Source organism: Biomphalaria glabrata, chromosome 12, assembly GCF_947242115.1.
Source record: "Biomphalaria glabrata chromosome 12, xgBioGlab47.1, whole genome shotgun sequence".
Taxonomy (NCBI): domain Eukaryota; kingdom Metazoa; phylum Mollusca; class Gastropoda; family Planorbidae; genus Biomphalaria; species Biomphalaria glabrata.
In genome coordinates, this window is record NC_074722.1 from 20,653,799 (window position 1) to 20,680,386 (window position 26,588).

At 38.2% G+C, this 26,588-nt stretch overlaps 1 protein-coding gene across 6 annotated transcripts in view; it reads right to left on the bottom strand.

Moving 5' to 3' along the window:
* The window catches only part of LOC106055954 (dynein axonemal heavy chain 8-like), a 287,161-nt gene extending 261,300 nt beyond the window's left edge, over window positions 1-25,861 (bottom strand). For 2 of the 6 annotated variants that reach the window (XM_056005342.1, XM_056005340.1), the window contains exons 1-4: window positions 25,718-25,854; window positions 13,147-13,296; window positions 9,318-9,452; window positions 4,732-4,819 (exon numbers count right to left, since the gene is read on the bottom strand). In XM_056005342.1, the coding sequence (XP_055861317.1) occupies window positions 4,732-4,819; window positions 9,318-9,452; window positions 13,147-13,251 (328 nt within the window). In that variant the 5' untranslated portion in view covers window positions 13,252-13,296; window positions 25,718-25,854. Of the gene's footprint in view, window positions 1-4,731; window positions 4,820-9,317; window positions 9,453-13,146; window positions 13,297-25,717 lie in introns of those variants that run through there. The other 4 variants (XR_008773876.1, XM_056005343.1, XM_056005341.1 and 1 more) reach the window with 4 other exon arrangements.
* Between the last annotated feature and the right edge of the window lie 727 nt (window positions 25,862-26,588).

The window sequence follows — 26,588 nt, forward strand, 5'->3', positions numbered from 1 at the left end:
TTGAAAAACCAAGGACGAACTGTTACGTCCCCCAGAGAAATAGCTGACTGCCTTGCATACTCAATAGCAGATAAATCATCCACTGCACACTACACGCCAGAGTTCCAAAAAGTCAAAATCAGGGAGGAAAGACACCCCATTGACTTCAGATCTGAGAACAACAAAGATTATAACAAACCCTTCGCGCTTGAGGAACTGAGGGACTTGCTGGACAAATCACATGACACAGCGCCAGGAGAAGATTAAATCCATTATCAATTCTTCAAGCATCTTCCCGAACCCTCATTGGCGACCCTGCTAAAAATCTATAACTGTGTGTGGCAAACAGGCGCTTTCCCAAACAGCTGGAGGAAAGCAACAGTTATACCGATACCCAAACCGGGAAGAGATGGATCTGACCCAGCTAACTATCGCCCAATAGCACTTACAAGCTGCATCTGCAAAACCATGGAAAGGATGACAAACAATAGGCTGGTCTGGTACCTTGAGAGAAACAAGGTAATCTCTAACTACCAGTGCGGATTTCGGCAGGGGAGGACAACAACTGACCACCTGGTAAGGCTGGAAGCTTTCATCAGAAATGCATTGCTAAGACGAGAACATCTAGTAGCTGTATTTTTCGACATAGAAAAGGCCTACGATACAACCTGGAAACATGGCATTCTACGTGACCTGGAGCTTATGGGGCTTAAGGGACACCTTTCCTGCTTTGTGAGGGAATTTCTAAAGGATTGGAAATTTCAGGTTCGAGTGGGAAACTCCGCTTCTGACACTCCATTGGTACATAAGAGCCTGAAGCTGTTGGATCAAATAACAGCCGACCATAGCGATGTCACCTTCATCTGGGTCCCCTCCCATGTGGGCATTGAGGGAAACGAAGCTGCAGACAGAGAAGCAAAGAGAGCCCTAAATCATGTGGTGTCAGGAACCCAAATTCCCTGCTCGGACCTGAGACAAAGTATTGCCTCTGCCACCTACCGAGATTGGAAGGAACGATGGGAGGCTGAGACTCACAATAAACTCAGGCAGATTGTGGCGGATGTCAGGTGGCGGCCCACATCTAAGGGTGTGGTAGCACGACCATGTCCAGACTTAGGATTGGCTACACCTACATCACGCACTCTTTTGTGCTGAAGAGAGACGAGCCCCCACTTTGTGAGTACTGTAACTCTCGCCTCACCGTGGATCATATCCTTATTGATTGCCCCAGATACCAGGATATCAGGGAGAACTTACACCTTGAAAACACTATTCGACAATGTCGACCCTGGGAAGGTACTGGGCTTTGTCCGGGAGGTGGGGTTGTCTACGAAGATCTGATTTTTGAACTGTGAACATATAATATTTACATTTACATAAGATTTTTACCAAATTATTAAATTTTTACTACCTTTACTATTTTAACTGTGAATAGACCTTGTTTTTAATGATTTAACTGTATAGAATATAGCCCTTGTTATGTAAAGGAAGAGTGATCCTTTAAGGATTACGGGCACGACATGGCCTAAATTGTGCCGATGAGCCTAAACTCAAAACACAGACTGCATCTTGTAATTATTTATCCTGCTATTCAAATAATTTTTTAAATTTAATTTCAATACTTTAGATAGCTTAATTTTGTCTACATATAACTTATGTTTAACAAAAAGAAATGTAGATTTTACAGCGTTAATTTTTTAAATTCCTTCCTTCCTTGTCAAACAAGCGGCTGCTTAAATACGTTTTTATGGCGATATAACATGACACTATTATCGCGGGGGGGGGGGGGGGGGCGGTATAGCTCCAATGCAGCAGAGGTTTGAATTCAGTTTTCCTCCAGCGAAGGCTAATGAGTTCCTCCTGCCCAAAGCTTACTGGTTTAGGCGTCAGTTACTCACCTTTGCCCCTTCTCCTGTTAGTGAAAACAGTTTCGTGTGAGCCACACGTGAAAGACCAAGAAATACACGAAAAACTGCTATTTGCGAAACTTTTACAATGATACTTAAGGCAAATTAATGAATTACGGTAATTAATATTTAATGCTTGAAGGACTACTTCATAGAATTACAAAGTCCTATATAAAACATAATATATTAGTCGACCGGCGGCGTAGCATACGCCGCTATTTTGCAGGGCCGATCTTAGGCCACTGCAACCTATGCGACCGCAGTGGGCACCACACTTTTATAGGACCCCCGATAATTTTAAGTGTATAAATTATTAAATTAAACCATTTTATAACATTAAAAGATTTCCCGCGGCCTCCTGTCGATTTAACAGGAGCTCCTGGAAATCTCCTGAAATTGCAAAATATAAAAAAAAAGTCCTGGAAATATCCGGAAATTATTAAAAAATCTTTTGAAAACTCATACAAATCTCCTGAAATATGTAGACGAAAATTGTTTGGTTTGGTTTTGATTTTAGGCACATCGGCACAATTTAGGCCATGTCGTGCCTGCAGTCCTTTAAGGACTACTCGCCCTTTACAAAACAAGGGTGTCATTCAAAAGGGAAAACGCCAATCCTACGCGCGATTAAAAAAACGGCACTATGCAATACTAGTAATTGTGGAATCTAGTGAAAGAGGATTCTCGCGCCTCAAACTAATGAAGAATTACTTGAGATCAACAATTCTCGTAGATAGATTGAAACATTTGGTAATTCTTGCTATTGAGCGTGATCTATGTAGGAAATAGAATTATTATGATGTACTGTATGACTTTGCTACACGCAAGGCTCGTAAAGTAGTTCTGTACGTAGTAAAGAATGAATAAAATGCAAAGACGAATTTATTTTCTAATACAAACTCTTAATTTTCACTTATTATCCGTATCCTTACCTAAACTTGGCCCCGCGAAATCCGTTTCGCACAGAGCTCTACAATGGTTAAGTCCGGTTCTGCTATTTAGTGACGGATAAATACTACTTCCCCCCCTCCCCTTCTAATATTACCTAGGATAACTCCCTCCGTCCGAGTTGCAAAAATAAAAGAGTGATCTTTCCATGGTGTCCAAAGTCTTGAGCGTGTTCTGTCGCCTCGATAGTTACTACAGAGTAGATTACTTCCCCACTCCGCTTTTGTTTTACGTGAGGTAGAAATAAAAAAAAAAAAGAAAAGAGTGATATTTCTTTTTCTACAACGGTCCGGTCCTGCTATTTTGTGACTACGTGTCCCCCCCCCTCCCCCGCTCTGGTTTTCTCGTGGACTATCCGCAGAAATAAGAGAGTGATCTTTCCTTTACTTCTTCTCGTTTAAACTGTTGAGGGAAGAAGAGAACTATTTATATAGAAGCAGCAACGGATGATAAAAATGTAAAAAAAAAAAAAAAAAAAACATTTCCAGTGTGTTTAGTGATTACAGTAATACATATTAATTTTTTTTAATTGGTTTAATTTTGTAATTTTATCATTACAAAAGATCTCTATAACTGTTAATGTAGCTTTAGATAACTTTTTCACTCTTCGACTCACTATAGTTAAAAATTAGTTTTAAAACGGAGTTAACGAATTTGCAAAAATGCAATATAAGTTGAGCAGCGGGTCTGCCGAAAAACAGAAAACATGGCAAGGGGGCTACGAGACAAAAAAGTTTGGGAACCACTGGTCTAGATCTCTGAAATAGTAATACTTTCATAGAGTTGGATAACTTTTTTTTTGAGGGTCTTAAGTTTTTTTTAAGGCTACTATACAAACGTTACGGTTCCAGATAGTAACCAAGGAAAATTTAGGCAAAGTGTTATCAAGATTTGTGAAACGGTTTCGATTTTTATGCGAGACATACATGCATACATACCTACATACATTCGCCTTACTTTCTTAATTTCTGCTTTATATTATATATATTTATGTCGTGTCGATTTCTCCCGATATACCATCATTCAGTTGAAGTTTAATACATAAATAAAAAAGGTCTTTAGCAAGATTGAACACGAGGATAAATGTACACATTCCTCGTATGTCTGTAATATTTTAATCTTAATTTAACTTTATTTGTCAACATATTTTTATTGGAGGCGACAGGCGCAAGGAGAAAGCATTTCGAAAGCTTGCAGCAGAACATTTTGTGTAGGACCATAGCTGACAATAAAAGGAGCGCAAATGTTTGTTTCGTAACAAGTAAATGGTTGAGAACTAGTTTATGCTTTCACTATCATTCTGAACATTTAGACTCAAACATTCATGCTGTCGGAGTTTAATCCCTGTGGGCAGACAATCTTAAGGCGAATGAATTTGTATGTAAAATGGCGCAGATATTCTCAAAACGAAACATGTTAATAATTTTAATTATCTTTTATTTTTATCATGACTATTATAAACTTTATATATTTGTCATAAGCTATACAAAAAGGTGGACTTATATGTATGTGTTTTCTATTAATGTTTCCATGGATTAATTTATTAAACTCTTCAAGCAATGCGAAAATATACAAAGACGTATAGTCTGTTCAAGATAACTATTTTTTATTTGTTCTATAAGCAGATTTAAATTATTATTTTTTTGTAACTTGTAAAATTATAATGGTCAGAGTTTTCCCAGTGTGGCCAACGAGCTAGTAATTTTTTTCCCAAATTTCAAATTTCTTAGAAAATCGTTAGAGAACGGTGTTTAAGTCCCCACCCCACCCCCACCCCACTCAGACGTTTCCACGAATCTAAGATAAAATGGCACTTGCAAAATATTGTATTAAGTTACTTGGTAAAAAGCTGCTAAATTTCCTAGAAACAGTCAAGTAGACTTAGTTTAAGACTTACCTTCAAAAGTTAGTGGCTGTCTTTGCTGATATTGAAAAAAGAGGATGGTTTCATCTTTGTTTGTGAATCTGACTAACTTCCTGAGAGACTAAAAGACAACGTCATTAATAAGTTGTCACGTAGAATGGATCACAAGAAACTTTTCCCAGATCCAAAAGATATCAATTTACCAACTAATAGACACTTATTCTACAGAAAACGTTCACACAAGTGATTGACAATTTGACAATTTGATTCTATGACAGAAAAAGTTTGTAAGCATCCTGCTGCCTCGGCGTTTGTTTCCATTGAAAGTAACTACTGCGCTCCACTATCCTCATCTTGGCGACCACTCTTGAAATATTTATATAAGGAAGAGAAAGGTTAACAGGAAAAGGTGTTATGATCTCCAGTGGGATGGTGAGTGCATTGCCCGTGATAAAGAATAAGGAGAAAGGATTAAAAGCCCTTGTCTCTCCTGTAACGCCGTTCCTGAATATCCATTGTTGTAAGGATTCTTTAGGGGATTATCAACTAGAAAAAAACAAGCAATAACCTAAATACAGCACACAAAAAAAAACGGGTATGGATAAATGTTTATATAGGTAATGTGGTAAATTGGTGTTGGGGGTATGGGTGGGACCAAGGGGACAAAAGACCCTCTGCTATTTCTGGCCAAGAATACTAATGGTCTTTAGCACGACTTATGTAGGTAGGCAAGAATACCTGTGGTCTTTGGCACGACGTATGTAAGTAGCCAAGAATACCTGTGGTCTTTGGCACGACTTATGTAGGTAGGCAAGAATACCAGTGGTTTTTGGCACGACTTATGTAGGTAGCCAAAAATACCAGTGGTCTTTGGCAAGACTTATGTAGGTAGGCAAGAATACCAGTGGTCTTTGGCACGACTTATGTAGGTAGCTAAGAATACCAGTGGTCTTTGGCACGACTTATGTAGGTAGCCAAGAATACCAGTGGTCTTTGGCACGACTTATGTAGGTAGCCAAGAATACCAGTGGTCTTTGGCACGACTTATGTAGGTAGGCAAGAATACCAGTGGTCTTTGGCACGACTTATGTAGGTAGGCAAGAATACCAGTGGTCTTTGGCACGACTTATGTAGGTAGGCAAGAATACCAGTGGTCTTAGGCACGACGTATGTAGGTAGCCAAGAATACCAGTGGTTTTTGGCACGACTTATGTAGGTAGCCAAAAATACCAGTGGTCTTTGGCACGACTTATGTAAGTAGCCAAGAATACCTGTGGTCTTTGGCACGACGTATGTAAGTAGCCAAGAATACCTGTGGTCTTTGGCACGACTTATGTAGGTAGGCAAGAATACCAGTGGTTTTTGGCACGACTTATGTAGGTAGCTAAGAATACCAGTGGTCTTTGGCACGACTTATGTAGGTAGCCAAGAATACCAGTGGTCTTTGGCACGACTTATGTAGGTAGCCAAGAATACCAGTGGTCTTTGGCACGACTTATGTAGGTAGGCAAGAATACCAGTGGTCTTTGGCACGACTTATGTAGGTAGGCAAGAATACCAGTGGTCTTTGGCACGACTTATGTAGGTAGGCAAGAATACCAGTGGTCTTAGGCACGACGTATGTAGGTAGCCAAGAATACCAGTGGTTTTTGGCACGACTTATGTAGGTAGCCAAAAATACCAGTGGTCTTTGGCACGACTTATGTAAGTAGCCAAGAATACCTGTGGTCTTTGGCACGACGTATGTAAGTAGCCAAGAATACCTGTGGTCTTTGGCACGACTTATGTAGGTAGGCAAGAATACCAGTGGTTTTTGGCACGACTTATGTAGGTAGCCAAAAATACCAGTGGTCTTTGGCAAGACTTATGTAGGTAGGCAAGAATACCAGTGTTTTTTGGCACGACTTATGTAGGTAGCCAAAAATACCAGTGGTCTTTGGCACGACTTATGTAAGTAGCCAAGAATACCTGTGGTCTTTGGCACGTCGTATGTAGGTAGCAAAGAATACCAGTGGTCTTTGGCACGACTTATGTAGGTAGCCAAGAATACCAGTGGTCTTTGGCACGACTTATGTAAGTAGCCAAGAATACCTGTGGTCTTTGGCACGACTTATGTAGGTAGCCAAGAATACCAGTGGTCTTTGGCACGACGTATGTAGGTAGGCAAGAATACCAGTGGTCTTTGGCACGACGTATGTAGGTAGGCAAGAATACCTGTGGTCTTTGGCACGACTTATGTAGGTAGCCAAGAATACCAGTGGTCTTTGGCACGACTTATGTAGGTAGCTAAGAATACCAGTGGTCTTTGGCACGACTTATGTAGGTAGCTAAGAATACCAGTGGTTTTTGGCACGACTTATGTAGGTAGGCAAGAATACCAGTGGTCTTTGGCACGACTTATGTAGGTAGGCAAGAATACCAGTGGTCTTTGGCACGACTTATGTAGGTAGGCAAGAATACCAGTGGTCTTTGGCACGACTTATGTAGGTAGGCAAGAATACCAGTGGTCTTTGGCACGACTTATGTAAGTAGCCAAGAATACCAGTGGTCTTTGGCACGACTTATGTAGGTAGGCAAGAATACCAGTGGTCTTTGGCACGACTTATGTAGGTAGGCAAGAATACCAGTGGTCTTTGGCACGACTTATGTAGGTGTGCAAGAATACCAGTGGTCTTTGGCACGACTTATGTAGGTAGCCAAGAATACCAGTGGTCTTTGGCACGACTTATGTAGGTAGCCAAGAATACCAGTGGTCTTTGGCACGACTTATGTAGGTGTGCAAGAATACCAGTGGTCTTTGGCACGACTTATGTAGGTGTGCAAGAATACCAGTGGTCTTTGGCACGACTTATGTAGGTAGCCAAGAATACCAGTGGTCTTTGGCACGACTTATGTAGGTAGGCAAGAATACCAGTGGTCTTTGGCACGACTTATGTAGGTGTGCAAGAATACCAGTGGTCTTTGGCACGACTTATGTAAGTAACATCGCGGTGTACAAGTTATCAATTAGACGAACATGAACTTCTTGTGTACAACGTTTAAAAGAAGATATAGTGGGAATGTAGTGCGATAGAGTAGGAAAGTAGTGCCCGTGGGAATGTAGTGCGATAGAGTGGGAAAGTAGTGCGAAAGAGTGGGAAAGTAGTCCGATAGAGTGGGAAAGTAGTGCGATAGAGTGGGAATGTAGTGCTATAGAGTGGGAATGTAGTCCGATATAGTGGGAATGTAGTCCGATAGAGTGGGAATGTAGTGAGTTATAGTGGGAATGTAGTGCGATAGAGTGGGAATGTAGTGCGATAGAGTGGGAATGTAGTGAGTTATAGTGGGAATGTAGTGAGTTATAGTGGGAATGTAGTGCGATAGAGTGGGAATGTAGTGAGTTATAGTGGGAATGTAGTGCTATAGAGTGGGAATGTAGTGCGATAGAGTGGGAATGTAGTGCGATAGAGTGGGAATGTAGTGAGTTATAGTGGGAATGTAGTGAGTTATAGTGGGAATGTAGTGCGATAGAGTGGGAATGTAGTGAGTTATAGTGGGAATGTAGTGAGTTATAGTGGTAATGTAGTACGATAGAGTGGGAATGTAGTGCGATAGAGTGGGAATGTAGTGCGATAGAGTGGGAATGTAGTGCGATAGAGTGGTAATGTAGTGCGATAGAGTGGTAATGTAATGCTATAAAGTGGGAATGTAGTCCGATAGAGTGGGAAAGTATTGCGATAGAGTGGGAATGTAGTGCTACATAATGGGAATGTAGTGCGATAGAGTGGTAATGTAATGCTATAAAGTGGGAATGTAGTGCGATAGAGTGGTAATGTAATGCTATAAAGTGGGAATGTAGTCCGATAGAGTGGGAAAGTATTGCGATAGAGTGGGAATGTAGTGCTACATAATGGGAATGTAGTGCGAAAGAGTGGTAATGTAATGCTATAAAGTGGGAATGTAGTGCGATAGAGTGGTAATGTAATGCTATAAAGTGGGAATGTAGTCCGATAGAGTGGGAATGTAGTGCTATAGAGTGGGAATGTAGTGCTATGTAGTGGGAATGTAGTGCTATGTTGTGGGAATGTAGTGCTATAGAGTGGGAATGTAGTGCTATATAGTGGGAATGTAGTGCTATATACTGGGAATGTAATGCTATAAAGTGGGAATGTAGTGCTATAAAGTGGGAATGTAGTGCTATAGAGTGGGAATGTAGTGCTATATAGTGGGAATGTAGTGCGATAGAGTGGGAATGTAGTGCGTTAAAGTGGGAATGTAGAGCGATAGAGTGGACATGTAGTCCGACCTCCTAAGTGACTTCTTTTTGGGGAGCTGTGCAACAAACGACGTGCTCAAGAAATATACGTCCTAAGAGTTGCCTGAGACACCAATGACCTGGCTAGCTTACGACTGTTCTCGGTCCGGACTCGTCCTAGTCGATGTTTGATATTTCATATTTTGTGTTTTTCTGGCACATCGGCACAGTTTAGGCAAAGAAAAAGTCGAGTCAAAAACCCAAAGCAGACATGAACTGTACTAATCCCAACCATCCTTTGATTTCCTAAACATCTTCAAGTTTGTTTGAGCTCGAACGTTTAACATCATTTGTAAAGGGAAATCTAGAAGAACAAGAGACTTACATTTTCTTCATCCAAAGCAAACTCTTCGACTTCATCAGCAGATAGACACAAATAATGAGAGACATTCAAAAATAAATACTTATGAGTTTTTAATATCTGTGAACGCCTGTCTTCTCTAGCTTCTTTTGCAACAATCTACATCAAGAACAAAAGAAATATGTGAGATGTCAGTACTTAGTCCTATAAAAACACATCAACTCAGTGGAGGGGAACTCTATAGGAAATGTGTTGAATTCAAGAATATAAATGTCATTACAGCCATGACATATATTTCTGTATAATAGAGTCTTTTCTATTATGTTACAAGCATAGGCATAAATAAATATAGACTGGAAGTAGGAAGTTATTTTTATTTGGGGGAAGTCAAATATGTTTGATGTACTATATCTATGTGAAAAAAAATGGCGGCAATTGAGCTATAAATTCTAGGACTAACATTTCAGCCAATATATAATTATGATCTTTAGTTTTGAAAAGTACAAAACTGCCATATTCCCAGTATTTTGCCTTTGTTTCATAATCATAGACATAGGCAAATATATATAGGTTTGTGATGTGGAACTATGTTTGTTGACATGGCTTCTTTATTAATGTATGGCGGTCGTCTTATCGATTCAAATTGTTAGAATTAGTTTTTAGTCAAAAAAGTCAAAGAAAATGAGCTGAACGTGCTCTAATGTTCGTAGTACGATAGGCCAAGGATAAATTCTAAAGGTTGAAAAAAAATTGAATATTATACACAGTAACTTTCAGTTTCAGTAAGTCAGAATAACTGTGACTGTCAGTCACTAATTTAATATTGATAGATCTAAATCTAATAAATATGACTAATATTTGCAATAACTAGGACTAATACTTTTCATACTTTTTACTACTAACTATTAAACTAATCAGTCTATCATCTATGCATGCAGACTATAGACTAGATCTAATATAAGTATAGATTATAGATCTAGTGACAATCTAGTCCTAGACTATTTATTTTATATACTAACTATAGACTATAGTGTCTATAGACTAGACTATACTGATTACAATTATAGTTTATAGTATAGTACTAGTAGTAAGTAGTATTTTTTTACTATATTTATATAGACTAGATCTAAATCTAGTATTTAAAACTATTTATAATTATTTTAATTATGTAAATTTAATAGATTTGGTAGGCACGATTAGAGATATAATAATACAGAAGGGGTTCTATCAATTATATAGGTTATGGCTAAAAAAAAAACAAACTATAAATACTTTTAATTTTACACTGCTCATAATTGCTGTATAATTCATACAAACTTATCTTTTCCCAAATGTTTCCCATAATAATTTTTACTTTATCGTCCAGTCTATATATCTATGTCTATGGTTACAAGCAACCAGCGTTAAACAATACACGTAACAAGAATTTCCTCAATTTAAAATTATCGAAACAAAAGGAATATAAAACTAGATTATTCATAAAAAGCTTCTATATTTACTCATATAACTCAGCTTTAAAAAAATGATATTATCATACCTCGATTTATAATGTACAGTCATATGTATTAATATATTCATGACTCAAGAGTTTGGACACCAAGTAATTAAAAGATCACTCTTTTATTTCTGCAAGTCGTATTCACCCGTTATTAAATAGCAGGGCTTGACTAACCATTGTAGGACCCAATGCGAAACGGATTTCGCAGGGCCCAGCTTTGGTAGGGATACGGATAATAAGTGAAAATTAAAAGTTTGTATTAGAACATATAATCGTCATTGAATTTTATTCATTCTTTACTACGCACATAATTACTACACGAGCCTTGCGTGTAGCGAAGTCATACAGTATAACATAAGAATTCAGTTTCCTACATAGATCACGCTCAATAGCAAGAATTACCAAATGTTTCAATCTATCTTTGAGAATTGTTGATCTCAAGTAATTCTTCATTAGTTTGAGGCTCGAGAAGCTTCTTTCACTAGATTCCACAATTATGGGTATTGCATAATGCCTTTTTTTTTCGCGCGTAGGATTGGCGTTTTCCATATTGAATAACACCCCAAAATGACAATTTTTGGTGTATATATTTAAGGAGATTTGTATGTGTTTTCAATAGATTTTAATACTTTCCGGATATTTCCAGGACGTTTTCGTATATTTTGCAATTTCTTGATATTTCCAGGAGCTCCTGGTAAATCAGGAGGCCGCTCGAAATCTGTTCTAAGTTATAAAATGGTTTAATTTAATAATTTATACACCTAAAATTAGTGTGGGTCCTATGAAAGTGCGGGGCACACTGCGGACGCATAGGTTGCAGTGGTCTAAGTCCGGTTTTAGACAAGGTCGCAGCACAACAGAACAAATTCTAAACCTCAGAATACTCTGTGAGAAATATCTCCAACACCAAGAGAATCTTTTCCATGTCTTTATTGATTTCAAGAAAGCTTTCGATCGAGTATGGCATAATCAAAGTTATCCAGAACCTCTACAAGGATGCCACCAGTGCGGTGTACTTCAATAATAATATTGGGGACTGGTTCAAAACCACAGTTGGAGTAAGACAAGGCTGTCTACTGTCACCAACACTCTTCAATATCTTCCTTGAAAGGATAATGGAAGATGGCTTCGAGGGCTATGAAGGTACTGTTAGCATTGGAGGAGGAAAAATTACTAACTTGCGATTCGCAGATGACATTGATGGCCTAGCAGGGACAGAAGAAGAACTAGCTGACCTGGTGATGTGCATTGACAAGACTTCCGCAGCATATGGCATGCAAATAGATGCCGAAAAAACTCAAATTATGACCAATAGCCATCAGGGCTTTAAAAGAGGCATCAGTATTGGAGGTGAAAAGCTAACTAGTGTTAACAGCTTCAAATACCTCGGAGCTATTGTCTCAGATGAGGGAACAAACCCCGAACTATTGGCTCGAATAGCACAGTCCACAGCAGCCCTTTCAAAACTTAAAATAATATGGAAAGATAAAGGCTTAGCCCTCTGCACCAAAATCAGACTGATGCGCTCTCTGGTCATGGCCACATTTTTTATATGTTTGCGAGTCGTGGATGTTGTATGCAGAGCTAGAGAGGAGGATCCTAGCAATGGAATTGAGATGCTACAGAAGGATCCTAGGCATCACATTCAAAGGCCGCATCACAAACCAAGAAATCAGAGACAGGGTTACTGCAGCGATCGGAGCCCATGACAACCTGCTAACTATTGTAAAAAGACGAAAGCTTAAAACCTTTGGCCACATTACAAGATCTACGGGGCTCGCAAAGACCTTCCTTCAGGGAACAGTGCCAGAGAAAGAAGAAGAGGCAGACAGAAAAAGCAATGGGAGGACAACATTAAAGAATGGACGGACGGGCCTGCCATTGAGAGAGGTTCTAAACAAGGCAAAAAAAGGGAGGAACGGAGAAAGACGGTCGACAAATCTTTCCAGGTACCCCAACGGTCCAACAGACTAAGGGATAGGTAAAAGGTAAGGTAAAAAGTCCGGCCCTGCAAAATAGCGGCATATTCTACGCCGCGGTCGACTGGTATGTATTAATTTTATTTTTTAGAAATCCTTGTTTCAGATATTGATATGTAAAGACTATCCAAATAACAATCGAAGTCAACCATCCTACACAGCTAGCCAACAACAACAAAAAAAAGTTCAAAAGTAATTCTTTTAAATAAAATATATCCAACAGCATGGAAAGAGAATTGGCTTTGAGCACGCGGACAAGAAAAGGATAATACCAAGACAGAGTTGAGTCAAGGCCATTTCTAAATGATGTTTCTATTAGGTACGACAACACCTTAAATTTCTTCTACATTTTATTGTTTAACTGAATGCAACCCACCTGTGCTGAATCCACTCCAACGGTAGATATTGTCTCCTTCGACGCTGCGAGTGATTTACTTCTTGATACTTTGCTTTTACTGACAGAGGCATCTTTGGCACTCATGACTGTACTGTCTAGTTAGAATAACTTGGACTGGTTGTCTACTATCTTGAAAGAATACACTGAATTAGTTTTGTCACCAGTGAACTCCTCCCCCCCGGGCCCTCAAATGAGTGTCTAAATTTTTGTTTACATTAAATATTGAATATTACGCCATTATTGTATGTAATGAAGTGAAAACATCGGCCCCTAAAGAGGTCAAGTTCCCCAAGCTCCCACATCCTTAGCTACGCCACTGTTTGTCACGAATCAAATGTACAATAATATAATATGTGTGTGCACTAAGTTGAATTGACATCTTGTAATATGTGTGCACTAAGTTGAATTGACATCTTGTAATATGTGTGCACTAAGTTGAATTGACATCTTGTAATATGTGTGCACTAAGTTGAATTGACATCTTGTAATATGTGTGCACTAAGTTGAATTGACATCTTGTAATATGTGTGCACTAAGTTGAATTGACATCTTGTAATATGTGTGCACTAAGTTGAATTGACATCTTGTAATATGTGTGCACTAAGTTGAATTGACATCTTGTAATATGTGTGCACTAAGTTGAATTGACATCTTGTAATATGTGTGCACTAAGTTGAATTGACATCTTGTAATATGTGTGCACTAAGTTGAATTGACATCTTGTAATATGTCTGTACTGGCTAGTTATAATTGACATCTTGTAATATGTGTGTACTAGCTAGTTACAATTGACATCCTGACATATTTGTGTACTACGTTGAGCTGGATTAGAATGAATATCTTAAAAAATACAGACGTTCCTTTCAAAACAAAATGTTCCAAGTGCCTTAATAATGCTCTTCCCCTTTTTTTCCTTATTTTGTTTCAAATATATATTTATAAATAATTGAATTTTGTATTCGTGAGGTTGAGATATCAATAATAACTTATATAAGGAACTATATTCGCAGGTGTTACTGTTACAATAGTGTTTCCGTTGGCAATTATGGAAACACCCAATAAATATAAATAAGTAACATATATTATTTAAATTCATCATCATTATCAGTCCCGTGACTTTCGTCGTAGGGGTGTTGTGACAGCTCGCGTAACCGAATCCCTTCATTTTTCCCGGTCAGCAGCTGTAATTGATATTTTGGGTTTTTGGCACAGTTTAGACCTTGTCGTGCCCATAATCCCTCAAGAGTTAGGCCTATTCCCCCTTTATAACTAAATATCTAAATGTTATACATTTAAGTAAAAGTTATTAAAAATAAGTAGCTCAAATAGCAAAAATAGTAGCTTTTCTTAGCAAGATTCCAAAAGAGAGGCCAGTCCATTCTCTGACGTAATTCAGCGAGCGTTTCCTTGGAAAGCCCTTCCTTCCCTCTGGTGGCTCCACTGCACCTTGAAGAAATACTTTTGATAGTGAGTCGTGTCTTGGATCAAACCAGCTCAGTATAGTATTCGTTTCTTCAAAGTATTGAGGAGTTGTTTTTTCCAGAGTCTTGACTTGTAATTATTTAAATTAGTAATTGTCAGGAATCAATGTAATAAACCAAAGTATAATTTAAAATGAACTATGTCAAGTACGGGATAACCGACTGCAGGTGTGGGAAATACCCATCTACCAGACGTCAATCAAGTAGGTGACACCTCACAGGAAGTGTTTTGATTGGTTGAAGAAAATAATTTCATTGGTTATAAGCGTCAAAAACAAGGTCGAGAACATTCAGTCGGAATGTAAACTTCGTAGAGATAGGACGTATTTTAGTTTTGAGTTAGAATTTGTAGAGATCAGTCTTGTATTTTATTAAATCTAGTAGAAAATATGAATATTTTATTATTTAACTTTGAAACAAAGTTATTTATCTGATACCGTTTTGTTTCTGTAAATATAGTGATTCCAAGTTTTGAATTAAAATTCTGTATTTGATTTAACAAGGTTACAAAGACAGTTTGTGTGGAAACACGAACTCAAAATCGGCCCCCAAAGGCAGGTTTTAATATTTTCAGAAGAATATCGGTATTAAATTCTCTCAGAAGTGGTCCACCAAGACAGGTAAAAAAGAAGGTTTCAATATTTTCAGAAATAATATAATGAAATTCTATCAAAGGCAAATGATAGAGAAGAATGGAGAAAAAAGGTTGACAGATCCTGTGTGGCGCAGACCAAGGGATAGGTGAAAGTGAAGTTAGATGTGAACCTGGCCTAACTGTGTCTTATAATGAGTATCTAATTGATCTAATTGCTTTGTAAATGGTCAATCACTTATTCAAAGTCTAAGTAAAAAAAATTCCTTTAGTTATGTGTTCTTTGTGGCAGTCTAACTGCTGCAGTTCACGCGATAACATGAAAAACTACTTATTAATTGTTGTTTTAAATTATGTCCAACTTATTTGCATAGTAAATAGATTTTTTCTCTTTAAAAAAAAAATTAACTTTTTTTTGTAAATGTAGTATTTAGTATGACAGAACTTACATAACTTAGCAATACAATTGTAAAAAATATTTTCTGATCAAAAATCTAAAACCATTTGCATAAATGTGTTACAAAATAGTAAATAGTCGGCTCCCTTACCAAAATGCCTTCAGTGTTTGTCACTATTAATAGTGAATAGTTGTAAAAATGGTGTATTTTTATGAAAAGACTGCTTACATAATTGATTTAAAAAATTAGATTTTTAGCTTTCAGAAAATAAAAAAAGTAGCGATTCATCAGAACTTTGAATGATCTAAAATATTAGTTTCTGAGATCTAAACGGGACGGACGGACAGACAATATATATATGACAATTTTTACACATCTGTTACAGTATGTTCAAATTGAGTTATAGGGAAAAATAGATTTACAAAATTATGCCTTCAGTAAAAAGAATGTTAACATAGGAGGCACGACAGAGATGTGGCTGTACTTAAATTTTGCTGTAAAATTCCAAAACTGTGATCGAAAATGGAATTATTTTTAGCTTTTCCATGAACATACATGGTTAAACTGTATTTAGTGCGTAACAAACTTAGTGAGTAAGCAAAGAAATAGACTGGATGTAGCCTCTAGAGGAGACCTTTGCCTTGCTTTGGCTAATTGAGTTTGAGTATGAGTTTTTTTGGCACATCGGCACACTTTAGGCCCTGTCGTGCCCGTAATCCCTTAAAGGTTACTCTCCCTTCATACCACAAGAGCTAAATTTTATTTAGTTAAGTTATTAAAAACATGGTCTATTCACAGTTAAAATAGTAAATGTAGTGAAAGCTTGACATTTGACTGCAGAAGCAACAATGTTCCCATTAATTTTATTTTGTAGTGAATTCAGCAATAATTATATTTATATAAAAAATAAAACTAAATTTACAATTAAACCTAAAAATAGTAGGTCCTAATATTCAATAGCTTAAAAAGGGAATTCAAAGGATTTGAAAGAAAATCATGACAATGAGATGTATTTGTGTGTGTAATCACTGAAGTAATATGACATAATTTTTGTATAATTTGCCTTCTCACGCTTCTTTCTTAGTATTTTTTCTTGAGAGGGGCGCTGGCGGATTTGTTTCATTGGCCTCCATCACTCGTGAAACGACTATGGTTCATCTCGAACACTTTTTCAAATGTCTGTGGAGCACTATTTTGGAGAGACACTCCCGTCCACATATATTGCATGTCAAGGTGGCTTTCGCTTTGGTGGTAGAGGAGCTGGCCATTTTCCGTGTGGCACGCTTTTCTTCAAAAATCGAGGCCCATGTTTTCTCGCTTTCTATAGCTTTCTTTGTCACCGTCTCTCTCCAGCTAGTACGGTCTAAGGCTATGTCTTCCCAATGGTAAGTATCAATGTTTACTGATTTTTAAAACCCTTTTTATCACATCAACGTAACGGAGGTGGGGGCGACCATTTTTTCTTGAGCCAGTCGCAAGTTGTCAGTACAGAATGATTTTTCGAAGAACATATCCGAGCCAGCGCAGGCGGCGTTGCATGAGGACCGTAAAGATGCTGGGAAAGCCCGTTCTAGCGAGGATCTCAGTATTACACACTCTTTCTTTCCATGTTATTCTTAAGATCCTTCGAAGGCAGCGCAAGTGGAATGAGTTTAGTTTTCTCTCTTGTTTTGTGTAGATTGTCCACGACTTGCTGCCGTATACAATAGCGTGCTAAGAATGCATGTCTTGTAGACCTCCATTTTGGTTGATGTGGTGAGCTTCTGGTTTTCCCAAACTCTTGGTCGGAGTCTAGCGAAGGTTGATGCGGCGTTCCCTATGCGTTTTTTGATCTCCTCTTCTAGTGACAGGTCACCTTGGATTGTAGATCCAAGGCAGCAGAATTCGTTTACGGCGTCTAGTTTAATATCATCAATGAGGATGGATGGTGGTGCTGTTGCAGGTGGTCCGATAACATTAGTTTTCTTTGTGCTAATGGTTAGGCCATACTCTTTGCAAGCCTTAGAGAAGCAGGACATTAGTGACTGAAGCTCCTCTTGTGAGTGTGCCACTACCGCTGCGTCGTCCGCGAAAAGCATATTTAGAGTATTTATATGAGGGTGGTTCTGGTTTTAGTTTTGGCCCTCAGTCTAGCAATATTTAGAAGTTTGTCATCGAATCTGGAATAAAGATATATGCCTTCGGTGGATTTGTAAAACGCCTGGTAGATTAGCATTGAAAAGAGTATTCCAAAGAGGTTTGGGGCCAGGACACATCCTTGTTTGACTCCGCTGTTTATACTGAAACTTTCGGAGCAGGCGCCATAGAACTGTACTATACCCATCATGTTTTGGTGGAAAGCATTCTTTGCTCTCTGCACTTTTCCTGAAGTTGAAGATGGAGAAAATCATGTCAGTTGTGGATCTCCCTGAGCGAAAGCCGCACTGTGATTCTGGATTGACTCGATCAGCAAGTTTTTGTAGCCTGGGAAGTATCACTCGAGCAAAGACTTTGCCTACAATGTTTAGGAGAGAAATTCCCCTGTAGTTGTTGCAGTCGCTTCTGTCAATTTTGTACAGGGTGATGATATTAGCATTACGAAGATCCTATGGCACAGCGCCTTCTTGTCAATATTTGCAGAGCAGTTCATGTAGAGGTTGGCTTCAGAAGTTCTGTGGGGATACTGTCACATCCAGGCGCTTTGCGGGCAGCAATGTTGTCTATGGCTTTGTTGAGTTCTAATAGAGTGGGTACTTCGTCTAGTTCATTCATTATGGGTAATTGGTTGATAGCGATAAGGGCTGAGGAAGAGACTGAGCTTGTTGTGGCGTAGAGTTCGGAGTAATGTTCGACCCATCTGTGCATTTGTTCACTCTTGTCTGTGATAGTTTCCCCAGTGGTTGATTTGAGAGGTGCTGAATTGTTTTGGGCAAGTCCGAGAGCCTTTTTGATACATCCCTCTTATGTTGCCTGCTTGAGCAGCGAGCTGAATATTCTCACAGAGCTCTATCCAGTATTAATTGTCCTCTGCACAGTGGCTCTAGCTTCTTTCAATGGGTAGATTTCGCCTTGTATGCAGCGAGTGCTTCTCTCTTTGCTCCGATGACAGGTGCTAGTATAGTTGATTTAGAGTCGAACCAATCGTTTGGCTTTGTAAGTTTTCTTCCAAAGATGTCCAGGGAAGTCTGGTGGACTTGATGTGTTCCCATTTTTTTGTTGATGTATTTCCAGAAGCACTTTTGTATTCCCGTTCAAAAGTTTCTGCAAACTGTATCTGGGGATCAGAGTGGCACATCTTGCTTACATCCGATTGGGGTCTTGGTATGGTGGATTTTTTTAGGGAGAAGATTGATCTTACAACATAACAAGGAATGATCTGTGTCACAGTCTGCACTGTGATAGGACCTGGTAAGCTTGACAGATTTTAAGCACTTTTGTCTTACCATGATTAGATCTAGTTGGTGCCAGTGTTTGGAGGGAAGGTGCCGCCAAGATACTCTGTGCTGTGGTTTAGTTTAGAAATAGGTATTAGTGTAGTGAGCAATTCTCGAGGAGTCTTTTTCCATTTTCATTTACTTTTCCGACACCAAAACGCCAATACAGCTGTCCCATGAAGAGGTGTCAGATCCAACGCGTGCATTGAGGTCGCCGAGGATGATAACCTGTTCCGTAAGAAGAAGGTGTAGTCTTCATGGAGAGCAGCAATGTCTACTTTGAGCCTGGACAGTTCATCATTTATTATTGCGGATTTTCTGGCATCTTCTATGTCTGGTAAGTTTACATTAAGTCCAGTTTGTAAAGTACGCACATTCCATGTGCCCAGTTTAAGAGAAGAGCGCCTCTTTTTTCTTCATGTCGACTGGTAAATTGGCTTTGTGCCTGCTTTTCAGATTTTGTCCTATCCTCGTGTACCCAAACGAGGAAGACACGCATGACGGGACAGCACCTTAGTGACTGGGGGTTGCCCAGCTTAAGGCAGGCGGTAGCTGTCCGTTGGGATCCTAGGATCTCTCCCACCAGCGAAAGTGGTCAATGGCGCTCTAAGTCAATTGAGCATTTGAGCTTATAACCGGTAACTGCCACTTCCCATTTTTGGCCGACACCAAAGGCGAAGCTGCAGTGTCCTCTCTAGTTTTTGGATTTGGGCTTTGAGTAAGCGATATGAAAGTCTGGGTTTTGTCTATGGTCAGAACGATGTCACCCACACAGCAGTTCCCCCCTCTCTGCGCAGCTGATATGACCAAAGGAACGGAATATCCGAAACAGTTTGGGATCAGCAGCGCCGCAGACTCTGCCAGGCTGTAGCACAGTGTGCAGCAATCTGTCTAAGGGTCACCAGCTCCTGATTTTTCCTCATGGTTGTCTCCCGAAGCCTTTCCCATGTTTGAGTATAGCCGCAAGGCAGAGGAAGTTTGGATTCAGAGTTTTCCTTCTCCTAGATGGGTAGCCAGCCAAGGCTAACGACCCCTTCCTCCCGAAGCTTAGTGGTTTAGGCGCCAGTTGCTCGCCTTTGCCCCTTCTCCTGTTGGTGATAACAGTTCCACCTGGCTCATTATCTGAACAACACTTGAAGGCCAGGAGTTGGACTGGTTGTCAGAGGCTATTTGAGGCGCGTGCCATTGGAAGCATTTTATAGGTAATGGTGGGCTTAGAACAACTACCACTTCCGGCGTTAACAACCTTGCGGAACTCGGCGGATTAGTTTATAGAAACAATAAGAAAAGGGAGCGGTAGGGTAAAGAAAAGTTTGAAGACCACTGGGTTAGAGCATCACTAATGTAGGCCTACGCTTCGCCGCCTCACTCGAAATCTGTTTATTAATAATCAGTCTAGAATTTAAAAATCAAGAATCTTGATGATTTAGATTCGATCTACTCACTACTTATAATCTAGATCTAGAATAGATTTAAATTGGTATAGATCACTCTATAAAGTTAGTTCTAATCTAGATATAGCGATCTAAATCTAAATGTTGATTCTATTACAGATATCTAGATCTAGATGTTAATTCTATTAATGATTTAACTGTATAGAATTTAGCCCTTGTTATATAAAGGGAGAGTGATCCTTAAAGGATTACGGGCACGACAAGGCCTAAATTGTGCCGATGTGCCTAAACTCAAAACTCAAACTCTAGATCTAGATGTTCTAGATCTAGAGATCTAAATCTAGATGTTAATTCTATTCTAGAGATCTAAATCTCGATGTTGATTCTATTCTAGAGATTTTAATCTAGATGATTCAATTTTAGACATCTAAATCTAGATCATCATCCAGATCAGTAATTTCCAAAGTGCTCTATATAGACCCCCAGGGGTCTACGAAAACTTCCAAGGGGTCTACGAAAGTGAAAAAGTAAATTGGGCGTCTATGAGATGTCCACGGGGGTCTACGATAATAGATTTTATTTAAGCAGGATGTGAACCTTTTTTTCAGATCCCATTAATGTAATTAATCCATACACTAATATATGATCTGTACCTTAATAGTTAATCCTTTCAATATTCATCCTGCTATTCAAACGAAAAATTGTTGTATTAAATTTCAATACTTATTTAAACAGCTTAATTGTGTCTACATGCAACTAAAACATGCAACTAATGTTTAACAAAAACAAATGTAGATTGTACAGCGTTGATTATTTAAAATTCCTTCCATGTCAAACAAGCGTTTGCCTAAGTGCCTTTTAAAAAAGATATGAAAATCATTATGCTGGAGGATCATTTGAGACGATGATGGGTTTTGAGAATCTTACAATATCTCTTTCATCATCATTATCTTATAGCCAACTACGGAAAACACTCTCTAGGTAAAATATTGATTTTCTAGACATTGAAGTAGTTTTAAAAACCTACATTTGATTTGACTAAAAGAATTACTTTAAGCAACAATACAGTTCAAGGACACATAGGTATGAGTCATAACATTAAAAGCTTCTTGTATAATTATACAGTTGGGATCAGCGGCGTCACATAGAGTAGCGCTGTGTGCTGCAAACTGCCTAAGGTCGCCGACTTTTCATTTTTCTTCAGTGTTGACTCCCGAAGCCTTTTCCAAGATTGTGTATATCGGCAAGGTATCAGAAGTTCGAATTCATTTTTTCTTCTCTTAGTTGGGTAGCCAGCCATGACAAATGAGCCCCATCTGTCCGAAGCTTATTGTTTAGGTGTCATTAACTCGCCTTAACCCTTCTCCTGTTAGTAGGACGTAATCATCTTCTTTTTTGAAGTTACGTCTGTATTATATAAAACCTAATATGTGGCCACGTGTGAAAGATCAAGAAATACACGAGAAACTGCTCTTGGCGAAAACTTTTAGAATGGTACTTAAGCGAAATTAAAAAGTGTTAACCAGGATTCGAACCCGGGACCCCGATTCAGAAGTTAAGCGCTTTACCTCTCAGCCACCAGTAATACATATTCATTGTTATTTTAATTGTCTTAAATTTCAATTCTATCAATAAAAAAAAGATCTCTATAACATAAAATGTAGCTTTAAATTACCTTTTCACTCTGCGACTCACTAAAATTAGAAATTATTTTAAAAGAAAATTGGAGTTGATGAATTTGCAAATAAGCAATACAAGCTAAGCAGGGGGTCTACCGAAAACCAGAAAACATGGCAAGGGGTCTACGAGACAAAAAAGTTTGGGAACCATTGATCCAGATGTTTGATTCTATTCTAGAGATTTTAACCTAGATGTTAATTCTTTTCTAGAGATTTAATCTAGATGTTAATTTTTTTCTAGAGATTTAATCTAGATATTGATTCTACTCTAGATATCTAAATCTAGATATTGATTCTATTCTAGATATCTAAATCTAGATGTTGATTCTACTCTAGATATCTAAATCTGTCTAGAGATCTTATTTTATATAGTGCAGATGTTATTTAAAAAAAAAACAAGGTTACAAATGACAGTTTGTGTGGAAACACAAACTCAAAATCGGCCCCCGAAGAGGTCCACCCAGGCAGGCTTCAATGTTTTCAGAAAGAACATCCAAATGAAATTATATCAAAGACAAATGAGAGATAAGAATGGAGAAAGAAGGTTAACAGAAGGTCCCGCAGATCAAAGGATAGGTGTAAGTGAATGTAAAGTTAGATGTGAACCTGGCCTAACTAGTTCCCCTTTTAGACCTTGTGGTCTATAGGACAGATGATGTAAAGTTCATCTGTTTTTGTGGCCTACGGTTAGCGAGGGTGTCATGTAGCCAGCACAACGACCAACCGCCTATACTTTTCCCCAACTAATGTCAGGTACCCATTAGAGCTGAGTGGACTCATAGGCGCCCAAAGATTCCAAAGTTGAAAATACTAGTCTTCACCAGGATTCGAACCCGGGACCCCCGGTTCGGAAGCCAAGCGCTTTACCGCTCAGCCACCGCGCCTCCCCTGGCCTAACTGATGTCTTATAATTGATCTAATTGTTTTGAAAAGGCTCAATCTCTTATTTGAATCCTCAAAAAAAAAATAAAAAAAAAAAAAATTCCGCAATAAAAAAAATGTTCAGAAAAATGAAGTTTATAAGATCACTATTCATTTTAAATTAGGTCTAACTTATAATGCATACTAATTAGCTTTTTCTCTTTAAAAAACTGCTTGCATAACTGATTTTAAAAATAAGATTTTTCGCTTTCAGAAAAAAAAAAGTAGCCGTTGCATCAGAACTTTGAATGGTCTAAAATATTGTGATGTCGGATTTTCAATATCTTTTCTAGTTTACGAGATCTAAACGGGACGGACGGACAGACGGACAGACGGTCAGACGGACAGACGAACAGACATTTCGCACAAAACTAATAGCGTCTTTTCCCCTTTCGGGGGCCGCTAAAAAAACGTCCTACGCTTTGCATGTGTCAATATAGTCATACATGTTAATCAGTGACTTCAACTCTGCTTAGTCCTTGGTTTTCCTGGCTGATTCAGATTAGATCTAGATTTAGATGTTGATTATATTCTAGAGATCTAGAGATCTAAATCTAGATCTACATATATTAGTAGATTCTTATATCACATTCTCCTTGTTTATAATTCATTTGTTTTTATGTTTGGAGCTAAAAACAACGTTTCGGGACTGTGCATGTCCAATTTTAGATAAGTTCCTGTATTTTTGTTCCGCTTTTCCAAAGCAGAGGGCAGTTTTTTAGATTCTCGATAACCATGTATGTAAAGCTATTGTTTTAACCTCCCCCAGCAATTCATACACATATAAGGGATGAAGGCTATATTATGAGCCTGTTTGATCGTAAGCTGGTGGATATATCAAAATAAGCTTTCAAACAACTTTAGAAAGACATTCCAATCACATTTATACTGTTACGAATGAACAGTGACAGGTAGAGGTCACTATGTGTGACCCCGGCGAGATGACACATCACCGAGTGTTCTCTGGAATCTATGCATGTAAACAAAGACAGGATGTGAGGTGCCCTCACGTGTTGTTCCAGAGGACGAACAGATCTACGAAGGGGGGCAGTGTTACGAATGAAGTGACAGGTAGAGGTCACAACGTGTGACCCCGGCGAGATGACACTGCAGCGGGTGTTCTCTGGAATCGACATGTATAAACAACGACAGGATGTGACGTTTCCTCCCGTGTTGTTCCAGAAGATACTAGCAGTGTTTTTGTAATATTGGACAAGCGATTAGGGACTCTATATAAACCAGAGAGTTAATGTGAAAAGAGTCAGTTCAGTCGTCGTTACTGTTGCCTACTGTGCGAGACAGTAAAAGAGAGAGGACTACAGTCGTTAAAGTCTATTATAAAAAACTACAGTGGACTTGAGCCGTTACAGTCGATACAGTCGATGTAAGACGTATACGCTACATGTTACAGTGACGAATTGTTTTAGAGTTAATAGTCAATAAAGTTATATGAAGCTGAAAGTTGAGTCGTCAAGTTCTTTGCAATGTTTTTATTTGTTTGCCTGCTAGTACATTTAGCCAGAAGATCAGAAATACGTAACTGTTAGCTGTTAAATAAAATTAAAAAAGGTGTTTCAACGAATAATAATGAATTTAACACATTCTCCTGTAGTAGACAAGGCAAAATCGTAATAAGAAATATTATTGGGATTAATAAATCTATGATTTTTTCAATGAATAAACATGACCTAGATCGAGATATCTAGAATATATAATTTATGAATGAAACAAAAAGTGCGGGCTGAGGTATACACTAAGCGTGTAGTGTCACAACCTATCAAACAGGCAGTGGGGGGAAGGGGGAGAGAGTCATGAGAAGAATTATAAGCATCTATGGGAGGGAGGGGAAGTAAAAGTGTAATAAAACGAACATCCAAATTATGAAAAGAAGAAGAGGGTCCTTGGATGGGAATTAAAAGAAAGAGAAAGAGAGAATACATGTAGCCTAGTTGAAAATACCATGTTAAATAAATTATAATAATTAATTTATAGATCTATAATTTATATAGATTTATTTCTGTCTGTTTCTACACATAGATTATATAGGTAGGCCTATATAAATAAACTATAAACGATATATATATATATATAGAGAGAGAGAGAGAGAGGGAGAGAGAGAGAGAGAGAGGCAATATACTATAAATACACATTGCAGAAGTGAATCTACTTTTTTTAATACAATCTAAATAATTTTTAATTAACACAGATATAATTTATTAGCAATAACATAGTGGTGTTTACTGACGGTGCTCAGTGTGCGCTACAGGAGAAAGCACAAAAACTGCGTTTAGTATAGGAGCATTAAGTGACCCAATTTATTTTAAAATAAAATCTTGACTATGAGTGGTAATTCAAAGAAACACAGCTATTTTTATAGTCCTTTTGTTTGGTGTAATGCACAAATTGTAAGACAAATTTCCGTACGGACAATAAAGATTATTATTATTATTATTAATAATAAGAATCTGCTTTCAGTTTTTTTATAAGTTAAACCGTCACCAAATAAAAAAATAAAATAAAAATTTGACCTAGTTCCCGAATTCGGTGTGCCATAATAATCTAGTATCTACTATATGTAATATAGATCTAAATCTAGATCTAAATCTAGGTATTGATTTAAAAAGTCCAAATCTAGATCTAAATGTTGATTCTATTCTAGAGATTAAATTTACCTTATGAATTAAATATGAAAAAACAATATAATGAAGAAATGTTGGAAATGAAGTCATCTAATATATTAGCTACAATTTAGATCTAGACTAGATATCTAGACATAGATATCTAGAGCCTAATAGCTAATCAAACTTTGGAGAAAGAATACTTTTACCCACAATTGACGTCAGTACTGGACGGTGTTAAATTTGTCTAGTAACATATATTTTAGTGTATAAAACGGAAATTCCTAAAGAGATGGAATGTATTTGTATCATGCATTATCAAGATACTGTTTTTCAGCGACTCACATAGAAAAAAGACAATATCGGTTTTGTGCTGTTAGGCCATCACAGTCAGTTCTAGCACCACCATAGAGAATCATATAGGACAATCGCCAGTATCATGCTCTAAATAGTTTCAGTGGCAAATCTATATTATAAGCGCATTGATTGATTGACCGATTTATAACTCATCAAAGTGTTTTAAAATGTTTTACATGTTTCGGATGTTCCTTTAGAGTTGAAGATAGTTTACTCCCTAGTCCAAACCTCCCGCAGAACGACGGGGGATGGGAACGGGCAGGGTTTGAACACGGGACCATCGATAAATCCAAACGACAGTCCAGCACGCAAACCGCACGACCAGGCAGCCATCCCGACCAGGCAGCCATTACTAATCTCCCACTCGCCAAGGACGAAAAAAAAAAAATTTAGACCGCTATTACTTTCCGTCAGTGGCGTACTTAAGGGGGCGAAGGGGCAGAATTTTAAGATCCCCCGGTTACCTGGGGGGGAGCCCAAATGGGTGTCCGAAGTTTATTTGTAAATACATAAATTAACATATTTGATTGACAAATAGTGTCAACGGGTGTTCTTTTTTTTTTACATT